General features: G+C 41.1%; 1 protein-coding gene across 1 annotated transcript; it reads left to right on the top strand.

Moving 5' to 3' along the window:
- Positions 1-1,803: 1,803 nt before the first annotated feature.
- LOC137333400 (H-2 class II histocompatibility antigen, A-S beta chain-like) lies at positions 1,804-5,919 on the top strand. Its single transcript, XM_067997550.1, has 6 exons — positions 1,804-1,854; positions 2,024-2,136; positions 2,242-2,344; positions 3,831-4,136; positions 4,950-5,063; positions 5,777-5,919. The coding sequence occupies exons 3-6, from the start codon at positions 2,290-2,292 to the stop codon at positions 5,917-5,919; spliced, it is 618 nt and encodes a 205-aa protein (XP_067853651.1). The 5' UTR covers positions 1,804-1,854; positions 2,024-2,136; positions 2,242-2,289.
- The last annotated feature ends 6,132 nt before the right edge of the window (positions 5,920-12,051 follow it).

Raw genomic sequence — 12,051 nt, 5'->3', positions numbered from 1 at the left:
GCTGTATTTGAACACTTGGCTGGACGTGTGGCTAATTCTGGAGCAGGTCTTCAGCACTACAGCGGGGGTGTTGCTCTATCCAGTGTACTCAGCCATTTCTTGATATCATGTGGAGTGAATGGATTTGGCTGATGAATGGCATCTGTGACGGTGGAGACCTCAGGAGGAGTATCAGCTACTCGAGACTTCTGCCTGAAGAGGCCTGTCCATCTCTCCAGCTGCCCCTTCTCCTTTACAAACCTCTTTAGAATCTCCCTCTTTCAGAAAACATTCATTCCTAATATCTCCTTTATTAGCTCTAACTCCTATTTTTCTCACTGCTCTGTGAACCGAATTGGGTCTTTTTTCCACGTTAGAGGCATAATGTATGTGCAAATTGTTGTTTTTGTTGTTGCTGGGTTTTGTGGTGAGGGGGCGGGTATATTTCCTATTGTTGCATTCGCTACTGTCCATATCTGAGGAAATCCATCCGCTAAACTTAATGGAATTTGGTTATCTGAAACAATCAGAGAAGCATGACGTGTTAATTTGTGGAGTGCTGCCTTTTGCGAAGTTTTACCGACATTGTTCAAGTGGGGTCCTCATGGACACGCGCAATATGCGAGACTTTTAATTGCATAGATGTTTTTTTTAATTCTGCGCTATATCTTCTCTGAAGGGGATATGCTTCAAAAGGTGAAAAAGCCTGCAATATACCAGAACCTCGAGCGGGAAGAATATTACCATTCACTGTTTAACACATTCTTCGGTCTTGAGTGTTTTACTTGCAACTCGTTAGGCGGCCAATTTGTGTTCAGCTAAGTAACATAACCACTATAAAGCCAATTTGCACTACTTTAACGTGGCTACCATTAATGCATTGTATTCGCTCTCGACAGAACCCGCGAGCTGATAACAGGACAATAAAATTACACATATATCTAGACTTCAAGAACACATCTGCAGCTATATAATGAGATCGTACGATATGTGCTTTTTGAACGTCGGAAAGTTATAGAAATATAACGATGAACAATTGATAACAAAGAGGCTCACGGTTTGCAACATTAACCAGCTGCCCATGGAACGACGTTATAACAGCTCAGTACGTCACAGTGAACGGTTTCCGACACCAGCATCCACGCCCAATCATATGGCAAGGCACACGATCACGTGATTACTGATCTTTCAGCTTTCACATTACTCAGTTCGGATTTGTGTCAAGTCTTCCGGGGTATAACACATTACAAAGCACAGCATCGGTCGAATATCACCTGGGATGTGCACGGAAGTGTGAACTTATAGTAAACAGTCCACACACAGATAACTGTCAATCAGTCCTTTTCTGACCAACGTTTCTCAGAAAATATTGCTGCCTATTATTCAAAGGCTGATTATGAACGACCGATGTTAGTACCCACTTTTTATGGATTTGCCATTAGGTCACGTTAAAGTAGTTGGCAGAGGATGGTCAGTGTACGCATCAACGTCTTGCGAAATTCACCCCAGGAATATCGCACTCGCACCTCCATTTCTTCATCTTAAATCATCAGGAAACAACACTGACTCCGCCAGTGTTAGTAAATTCTGCATTTGAAAATCAAATAGTTTCTCTTACTCTTTGTTGTCTGTGACAGATATGATTCGAGCAGTCGAAGAAGTACAGAAGTTAGCAAATCCCACTTCACAAACGAAGCCTATTTTCTAAAGCCGCAGTTACAGGATGTCAAACGTCATTGCGACGTATTTCATAGGAAACAAACCGCAAACCATTCTTAACAGTTGCAAACTCGCAGTTACTGTTTAATCTATTGCTCAGAATGTGGACGAATTTGTCATTTCTTTGCCTGACTCTTCGGTGGATTATTTGCACAGGTACCTCTTTATTCAATATAGCAGCTACTTTAATTTATAAAATGCTTCCGAAATAGTTTCCATATTAATTTAGTGAACGGTAATTCCTCTATATCGATTCTTCTTTCTCTCATCCATCTCCATGTCCCATCTAATAAAATTAATCCGTACTTGACTATGTTTTCTGTAGCTGTGGACCACACTTCATTCAGAGTGACTCAAGCGCCCGAACAAGCGGCTGTATCCAGAGGGGGAAACATCACCTTCTACTGCATATTCCCCATCTCTCAAGACCATTCCTGGGTAAGAGTGCATTGGTGGAAACAGGGCGAGAATGAATACCTGCGCACAAGTGCCGATGACAGAAAACGATTCGGTCTGAAAAGTAAAGCGAGCGGTTTCTTTCAGTTGCTGAGCGCGACTTTCCAAGATTCTGGAATCTATCACTGCGCAGTGATGCGTCAGGGTATAGTTCGAGGGAATGGAACCGGATCACATCTAATTGTGCATGGTGAGTGTGAAACACTGGAGAACTGGACTATCGCAAATATATCCAACGCAACAAACGGGGATGTTTTAAAATTGTTTTATTGTACAAATTTTGACAGTATAATGTTTTATATTATTACATTTCGCGAGAAAGTTAAGTTGTATGTTCGTGTTCTCTGTATAGAAATACTAATTAGACATAAAATGTAACCCTTCATACGCAGAGTGCTGCAAAAATGATCAATAGTAACCAGATAGACTATAACTCCAAATACAATCTATACACCAGATGTCTGATAGCGGAAGTTAGGAACAAATTGGAAGCATATAACTGACTGAACATTATTTATATTAATGAGCCTTAACCACCATATACAGGCCGCTTAGTCCAGTTTGAACAAAGGAACATAAGAACATACGAAATAGGAGCAAGGGTAGGCCATATGGTGCCTCGAGCCTGCTCCACCATTCAATAAGTTCATGGATGATCTTCGACCTCAACTCCACTTTCCCGCCTTATCCCCATATCCCTTGATTCCCTCAGAGTCTAAAAATCTATCTATCTCAGCCTTGAATATATTCAACGACTGAACATCCACAGCTCTCTGGGGTAGAGAATTCCAAATATTCAGTACACTCTGAGTGAAGAAATTCCTCCTCATCTCAGTCCTAAATGTCCGATCCCTTAACCTGAGACTATGTCCCCTAGTTCTAGACTCTCCAGCCAGGGGAAACATCTTCTCAGCATCTACCCGATCAAGCCCTCTTAGAATCTTCTATTTTTCAATGAGATCACCTCTCATTCTTCTAATCTCCAGAGAATATAATTGGAAGCTCTGTTTGCCCCCACCGCTGTCTCTTCCCGAAATTTATTCTCATATAATTCGTTAGCGTCACGGATTTGAAAGCCAGCGTGCAACTAACTGTTGATTAACGGGTTCACTCAACAAACTGGAGCTTGGAATTCACAACGTTGTCACCTCACTAATCTCCAATAAATACAATAATACACAGGAACTGTGTTGCTGAAACCGCCAGAGGTTCAAACGAATATAGTTTCTTTCACCAATTTCATGCCTCGGCTGTGAGATCTGTCCGATACCTACTAATACCCTCGTTTTATCATCGACAATGTGCAGCTTAATCGTCACTGTCTATCTGTGAGTACCAAACATGGAGGGACTTGGTATGGCATCTTACCCCCAAGATTTATTTATTTAATTATTTGGGTTATGAGACGCAGACATTGATTAACAATCGTTCGACGTGTCTGTTGAATATCTCAATGTCTTGGACTCGAGAGCGCAGGTAAAATAGAACAGTTGCCGGCGGCGATGAGAGAAATGGATGAGGTGTGTGTAGATGATGTGCCTAAAATGAAAGCGACAGGAGGCTGTGCTTTGGAATGTTGCTGTTAAAATAAAATGGACGGAAGGTAAATCAGAATCATATTTAATTTCTCCCAATGGTGCACAGTAACTCGATTTTGCTCATTTTCTGTTCCGCAGCTGCCCCAACTCCACTGATTATTGTCTCTATGACAGCTGAAGGGAATTCATCTGCGTCTCTGATTCTTATGTGTGAAACGGCTGAGTTTTATCCGGAGAACTTCACCCTCACTTGGTATAAAAATGGCGTTGAAACTGCAACAGGAATACACACCATTAAACGGCAGAACACTGAGGGGCTGTATGAAGTTTCCAGCACTTTGGAAGAGACGCAGCCTGTCTCGAGCGGCGCCAAATATACCTGCTCGGTATCTCATGTCTCACTTGAGACTCCAGCTGTTATCACCTATACTAAATCTAACCCAGGTACGAGGCCAACAGTCTAGCTACTGTCAAATTCGCAATGAGCTACATGGTAGAGTTTGTTCCTATTTATAATCATGAAGATAGTTAATGGGAATTATCAACGAAAACATAACGTTCTCGTTTTAATATATAATATAATTGAACCCGATGTGTTGTGAACCCGGGTTATATCGTCCGCCGCACAAATATTCTCAATTGCACGCTATTTGTCTTCAAATTCTTCTATTTGCCGTATAAAAAATATAAACAGGAGTTAATCTTTTGTATCCGATTGTATTTCCTCTCCTGCTTTCGATTAATATTTTTTCACTTTTTTTGTTTCCACGTCAAAATTGTTTTATTCTTTACCATTGCTGGCTTTCCCTGCATGAAAACTGTTACCAGGAGCTGCAGTCAAGTTGGCTGATCTCGGGCTTCTCCCAATGCAGTTTCGATCCTGATCCCCCTTTCTGTTACTTCTAGTGCAAAATTGTGAAATTAACCCTCTGTCCAACTTGTAACCCACACCTCTCCACTGCGTGTTCAATTAGGACCTGTCTCAGAAACCTCCATTAAACTGTGCCCGAAACCTGGCTACAGTGCAGCCGGTTCAATGTATCATTTTATTAACAACTCTTAGCCTCGCCAGACAATAATCAATAAAACATCGTCCGTTGATTTCCTTTACTACTCAGTGCCGCTCTTACTTTAATAATCACATTGCGGATAATTGAATCGGGATTTTAGCCGATTGCTGCGACCCCATTCCTCTGTATGAACCAATCGATAATACTTATATCAGTATTGTATCTTGATTCTAATCCTACACCGTAGGTCACGGTTTCAGCATCTCGCTCCTCATGATTGTTCGGCTTCTCATGGCTTTTTTGGTAATTCTTGCACTGACGGCTATTATTGTGGACCACGTAAAAATATCTTCCATTGAAGGTAAGAGAATGATTTATTAATTCATGAAATCACCTTCAAAGCATATTCACAGATAAGATTGGCGGTATGGAGATGAGAAATGTGCTTTAGTCAGCTGTTTCTTATGTAATTTAAAATTACTGATTAAAACGCTTTGGTACCAAATTGCAGACAACATGGAAAACCGATACCTATAACACAATAATTTTCATATTTAATTCAGTTTGTTGCAGGTTAATTCAATAGTAAACGCTGAACATAGGATGTAATTTTGATGCTTGGCTCAGTGGCAGCTCCTTGTTCTGTGTCAAAAAGTTGTGCGTTCAAGTTCTCACTCCAGAGACTTGAGCACAAATCTAGGCTAATATTTCAGCGCAGCACTGAGTGAGTGCTGCTCTGTCAGAGGTACCGACTTTCTGACAAGACCTTAAACCGAGGCCCGTCTGCCCTCTCGGGTGGACATAAAAGATCCCATGACTCTATTTCGAAGAGGAGCAGGGGAGTTTCCCCGGTGTCCTGGCCAATTTTTATCCCTCCATCCACTTAAGTAAAACCGATTATTTGGTCATTGCTATTTGTGGGACTTTGCCATGCACAAATTTGCTGCTGCTTTACCCCACATTACCTTAATGGCTACACTTCAAAGGTACTTCAATGATTGTGAAGCTCGTTGGAACGTCCTGTGGTCGTAAAAGGTGCTATACAAATGCAACTTCTGTCTTGTCTCTTCTTAGGTTTCTATGTAGGGTTGAAGAATTCCTATCGCAGGCGCCACTTCCCGAGTGATTTTGTTAATATTGCATTAACATCTGTAAAAGCTGCGGGTTCAGTTTTCTCGAACTGTTCTTTAATCCGTTATACATACCTATCAGAGTGAATTGCTTTAGTGTGGCTTTGCGAGGTTCTCCTCTTTTGTTACCTTCTCAAGGGATGTCCACAGCCTTCACAGCCCTCCATACCTTTCCCCCCACGTGGCCAACGTTCACCTGTGAATCCAGAGAATTAGTGTGGACGGGCATCTCATGGTCCAGTCCTAGTCCGTCCTCATCAGACTGGAATTTTCCCGCAGCGGCTTCTGGATAATGATCAGAAGCAGGAATTCATGCTAATTGTCCTCTTCCTCTCCGTGGACGCCCAGGCCACTTTTAGCGTTTCAACTGCGACTGGAACTAAGACCATGGTGGGTAATTTTAACCCCCAAGAACGGGTGGGTTGGGGGCGCTTGGGTGTTGAAAATAGTCGATTTTTTGGGTCGTGACCGCAACCAGGCTCCACTTCCGGGTTTAATGTGGGCACATACAATTACAGGCTTCCCAATGGGAATACAAAGTCAGAAAATTTTGCGGTCACGGCCCAAAAAACAACTATTTTTAACTTCCCACCCACACCCAACCCGTTCTTGGGGGTTAAAATTACCCCCCATATAACACAACAGAGACTAGCAATCTGAGCTGGCGTCTTCTAATGTGTATGGGTTCCTTAAGTTGTATCTTAATTCAGTGAGAAAATGTGCAATGGGGCATTAGGTTTGAAGAGAGTGCAGACTGAGGAGTTTCACTCAGATATTCGTATATCTAAGAGCGGTATCTTTGTTTCAATGTCACTCCACACTGGGCGCATTGCAAACCCACCAGTGCGATATCGCTTATGACTTAGGTCATCGGTTGCCTCTTAATATAAAAAAGATAAAGAACACAATAACACATACACAATAATCATGAGTAATGGAGTACCGACGAATGAACGTGAGAACCGAAATATAAGTTTTGCATCCTACTATTTTTGACATCCTGAGATGTTGGCATATTTATTTAGCACTGGGGAAAGTTTGTCTTAGTCCAACACTGATTTAGTGTAAGAATACTTTTATAATTATTGTCGATTACAATGAGAGGATATAATTGAAGAACATTCTTCGAATGTAATAATAGTTTGCTATTGATGCAGTGGGAGTGTGGCTCTTAATCCAATGATTTGATACAGTGATAAGTGTCTGTGAGTCTAATAAAATAGATGCTTTGGTGAGAGTGTCTATGAATCTAATAATATTGGTGATGTGGTGTGCCTGTGAGTCTAATGATATTGATGCTGTGGTGAATGTGTCTGTGAGTTTAATGTTATTTGTGCAGTGGTGAATGTATCTCTGAGTTTAATGATATTGGTACGGTGGTGAGTGTGCGTATGAGTCTAATGATAGTGATGCTGACATGCACAGACGGGCATCGCATGTGGATGAAAAGTAGTTAAATTATTTAAAAACACAGTTCTGAATTTTATTTTTAATTGTCAGGTAAAGGACGGTTGACAATCTCTATTTCTGCTGCTCATAATTCCACGAAAGCATAGCCTTAGCTTTTGGGAAAGAATAACGTATGTCCAAACACAGCTGGGAAAGAAAAATGGAAACGTCCGGACGCAGGGAACGAGATGATGGAGCCACAATCCAGACGGATCACGGGTTCATGGAGCACTCGTTAGCATAAACATTCCGTTGTATTTCGCTGCACACGCTTCCTGTAACATTAGATTACACAAAGATAACTGACAGTTGGATGCTGTATATAAGATGAGTTTTAATATGAGTTCAAACAAACGTATAAGTAAAAAGAAGAGGGCGAGGGTTGCAGCTGAATCTTCATGTTAATACTTTCTGCGGGATGATACGTTTCTTGAATGATGCATGTTACCAGCTGACGATACTTTGGAATACGTGTCAAGTTGTTTTGAGTGTGTGAACCTTTCATATGTCTTATACTTCTAAACTGTCGATAGCAATGACTTAAAGAGTAAGTTCCGTTCATAGAATTATAAATATAGGATATGTTGGAGGCCCATTAACATCTTGTTTCTGTGATACACTCGCAATGCGTTTGACCATGCAAGATAGGTTCCTGGCGATTCTCTCTTCATAACAGATGTTCACAAGATAACTACGGACGAGAGAGGCCTTTCCATCCCTGAAAGACCCGATATTCACCCCATTACGGCACCCCATTACCCCATTACGGCATACGAAATTGGTGATTTAAAGGAGATTTCATCTCCTCTGCGCTATCGGATGTTCATTGCAAGAATTGAACACTCTTCTTTCACGGTATCCTCATCTGTTATGCTAAACTTCTATAAAACATCTACTATGATACTATGATTATGCCTCAGCTGGAGTACTGTGTTCAATTCTGGGCACCACACTTTAGGAAGGATGTCAAGGCCTGGGAGAGGATGCAGAAGAGATTTACTAGACTAGTGCCAGGGACGAGGGACTTCAGTTATATGGAGGGACTGGAGAAGCTGGGGTTGTTCTCTTAAGAACAGAGAAGGTTAAGGGGAGATTTGATCGAGGTGTTCAAAACCATGAACGGTTTTGACAGAGTAAATAAGCAGGAATTGTTTTCAGTGGAAGAAGGGTGGGTAACCAGAGGACACGGGTTCAAGGTGATCGGCAAAAGAGCCAGAGGCGACATGAGGAAACATTTTTTTTATGAAGCGAGTTTAATGATTTGGAATTCACAACTTGAAAGGGTGGTGGAAGCAGATTCAATAGTAACTTCCAAAATGGAACTGGATAAATACTTGAAGGGAAAACATTTTCAGGGCTATGGGTAAAGAGCAGGGAAATAGGACTAATTGGATAGCTCTTTCAAAGAGCAGCGTACAGGCACGATGGGCCAAATGGCCTCCACATGTGCTGTATCTACTATGATACTATGATATCAGTCTTAAGTTTACCTGTGGCCCTTTGATCAACTCTGCGATTTAATTTAAAGCAATTTTCCCGATCTACCGTTCTCATATTCTTTAACTATCTTACACATCTCTGCAAGATCATCCTTCAGGCCCCTTTCCCACGCTGAATATCCCAAGTTTCTCCAATCTTTACACCTAACTCTGGATGGACTGCGAATTAGACACACTCTGACACGTAGAGGAGGGGGACGAATATCTAAATAATTTTCTCCAGATTAGTCACACCTCAGAGGAAAGCGTAGGTGCAGGAAGGGGAGTGTATGACTGTTAGTCAGCAGGGCAGAGGGAACCTAGGAGAGGAAGAGAAGGAGGTGTCAGAGATACGAGTCCTATCCAACGAGGTACATGATACCTGTGAGGATCAGGATAAAGGCTGCAGGGAGGATGCCCAGAATGCTAACCATGGCACTGTAGAACATGAGGCAGTCCAAAAAGATGGGGAAGGCGCGGGTTGTGGGGGGTTGGGGGTAGAGCAGAACAGAAAGGTTGATTTCAAAGGGGAGTCCATAAAGCGGGGGAAAGATGACTTGCTCTGCAGTCACGAACGAGAGTCCAGGAGGGTGTGTTGCCTAACTGGTGCAAAGGTAAAGCACATCTCCAAGCAACTGGAAGGAGCCTGGAAAGGGAGAGGGAGGATCAGTCATCGTGGTCCATGTCGTCACCAATGAAATGGTAAGAGCAAGGATGAGGTCCTGCCAAGAGAATATCAGAAGCTTGGAACTAAATTAAAAAGCAGGACGTCCTTGGTAGTAATCACAGGATTGCTACCTGAGCCAAGTACTAATTGGCATATGGATAGGCAGATCAGAAAGGTAAACGTGTGGCTGAAAGAGCGGTGTGGGAAGGGGAGTTCCATTTCATGGTGCACTGGCACCACTCGTGGGACAGGAAGGAGCTGTACCGCTGATCTGGAGTGTGATCAGAGGGCCAGTGGTAAGGATAAATGGGGCGGTTGTTAAGGCTTTAAATTAGCAAGGAGAGGGGAGGGATCTGGCAGCAATAACGAAAGCCTAACGATAAAAGAAACATGAGATGAGTGTAAAGGTCAGACCAGGGTAAGGAATAAAGATAACACAAACGGTCAAGAAATAAATATAGTTCTAAAACTCAAGTATAAAAGGACTGTTAAAAGTAAAGTAAAATACAACAATGTACACAGCGTCCAAAATAAACTGGGGAATTGGAGGCAATAATCCATAGTGAGGAACCAGGTGTAGTAAGAATAACTAAAACATGGTTACACAAAGAACAGGACTAGCAACTAAATATTACAGGTTATAACATCAGAAAGGAAAGGGAAGAGACAAAGGTGGATGGAGTAGCTGTACTGATTAGATGTAACATAATGGCAGTTAAAGAAAAGGGACATAAATAAGAGAAGGATAAAAACAAAATCCATATGGATTGAAATAGAGGATGAGCAGGGATCGATCGTGCTAATATGGGTATACTACAGACCACCAAATAGTGGAAAGGAGGTGGAGTAAGAAACATGTAAGCAAATATGTGAAATGAGTAAGTGACATAGAATAATAATCATGAGAGATTTTAACTACCTCCAAATAAATTGGCAAGAAGAGGTCGGTAAAGGGGTACAGGAAATGTAGATTTTACAATATGTGCATGACTCCGTTCTTACAACAAGAGACAAAGCACTGTTGGATCTAATAATGGGAAGTGAACCAGAACAGATAAGAGAAGTAAGCATAAGGGAACATCTAGGTAATAGTGATCACAACATAATAAGTTTAAAGATAAAGATATGAAAGGCAAAGAGCAAAGTAATGAATTGGAAGAAAGCTAATTTTAAAGGGGTGAGAATGGAACTAGGGAAAATAAACTCGAAAATTTTGCTGACAAATGAAGATATAGAACAGCGGTGAGAAACATTAACAATGCCGACCAATCGAGTCCAGGAGAAACATATCCAACTAAAAAGCCAGAAAAACTAGCCAATAATGACACATCATGGATTAATAAATAAATAAGTGTAAAATTGAAACTAAAGGAAAAGGCATACACTAAGTACATAGACAACAAAGGAGAGGATGACAAAAGGGGATAAGAAAAGGTTATGTAAGAAGTTAAAAAAACAATTCGGAAGGCAAAGAGAAACTAGGAAATCAAATTAACAAGGAACATAAAAAGAAACAGTAAAGTATTCTACCGACACATAAAGAACGAAAGAAAATCAGGATAAGGATGGGACCACTCACGTATTGACAGCAAAATAGCACAAATATTAAATAATTACTTTGCCTCAGTATTTACCAGGGAGACTAGCATGATGGGCACGACATTAGAAGAAGAGATCAAAACAGATGTAAAGACATTTAAGATAGAAAGGGAGAGATAATTGATAAACTAATCAAGCTTAGAGAGGTTAAACCTTGGTTTATCCCCTGGTTAAACCCGGATATGCATCCGTGCATATTAAACGAAGTTAAGGAAGAGATAGCAGAGGCACTATTACATATATATAAAAAATCATTAGAAAAGGGAATAGTACCAGAAGACTGGTGGAGAGCTAACATGATTCCGATATTTAAAAAGGGAGATAGAACAAGTCCAGGGAGCTATAGGCCAATTAGCGAAACGTCAGTGGTAGGAAAGATAATGGAATCCTTACTCAAAGATGTAATAGAAAAAATCCAAAAACTGAAAATATAATAAAGAATAGTCAGCACGGATTTCAAAAGGGAAGGTCATGCTTAGTCGATATTATTGAATTCTTTGCAGAAGTAACAGAAAGGGTTATCCAGGGTAATGTAGTAGATATAATATATTTGGATTTTTAAAAGACCTTTGATAAGGTACCGCATTGTAGACTGATGACTAAGTTCAGAGTATGTAGAGTCAGGGACAAGTAGCCGAATGGACAGCAAGCTGGCTACAAAACAGAAAACAGAGTGTCGGGTTTAAAGTTATTTATTCAGACTGGCAAAAGGTGGGAATTGGTGCTCCATAAGGATCAGTGCTGGGATCACTGTTCATTATTTAGATAAATGACTTGGACACTTGGCAGTAGGATTTCAAAATTTGCACATGACACCAAATTGGGGGGGTATTGTTAATATTGAGGAGGACTGTGACAAAGTGCATGAAGATATTAATAAACTTGCAGAATCGGTGTGTAATTGCCAAATGAATGTCAATATAGGTAAGTGTGAGATTTTACATTTTAGTAGGAAGAATAAGAAGGCCACATGTTCCTTGGAAAATAAATCTAAATGGGGCACAGGAGCAGCGGGATCTGGGGGTA

This window comes from Heptranchias perlo, chromosome 16 (genome assembly GCF_035084215.1).
Source record: "Heptranchias perlo isolate sHepPer1 chromosome 16, sHepPer1.hap1, whole genome shotgun sequence".
Lineage (NCBI taxonomy): Eukaryota > Metazoa > Chordata > Chondrichthyes > Hexanchiformes > Hexanchidae > Heptranchias > Heptranchias perlo.
Note: the sequence above shows the minus strand (reverse complement) of the source record. Positions and strands in the feature narration are given on the sequence as shown.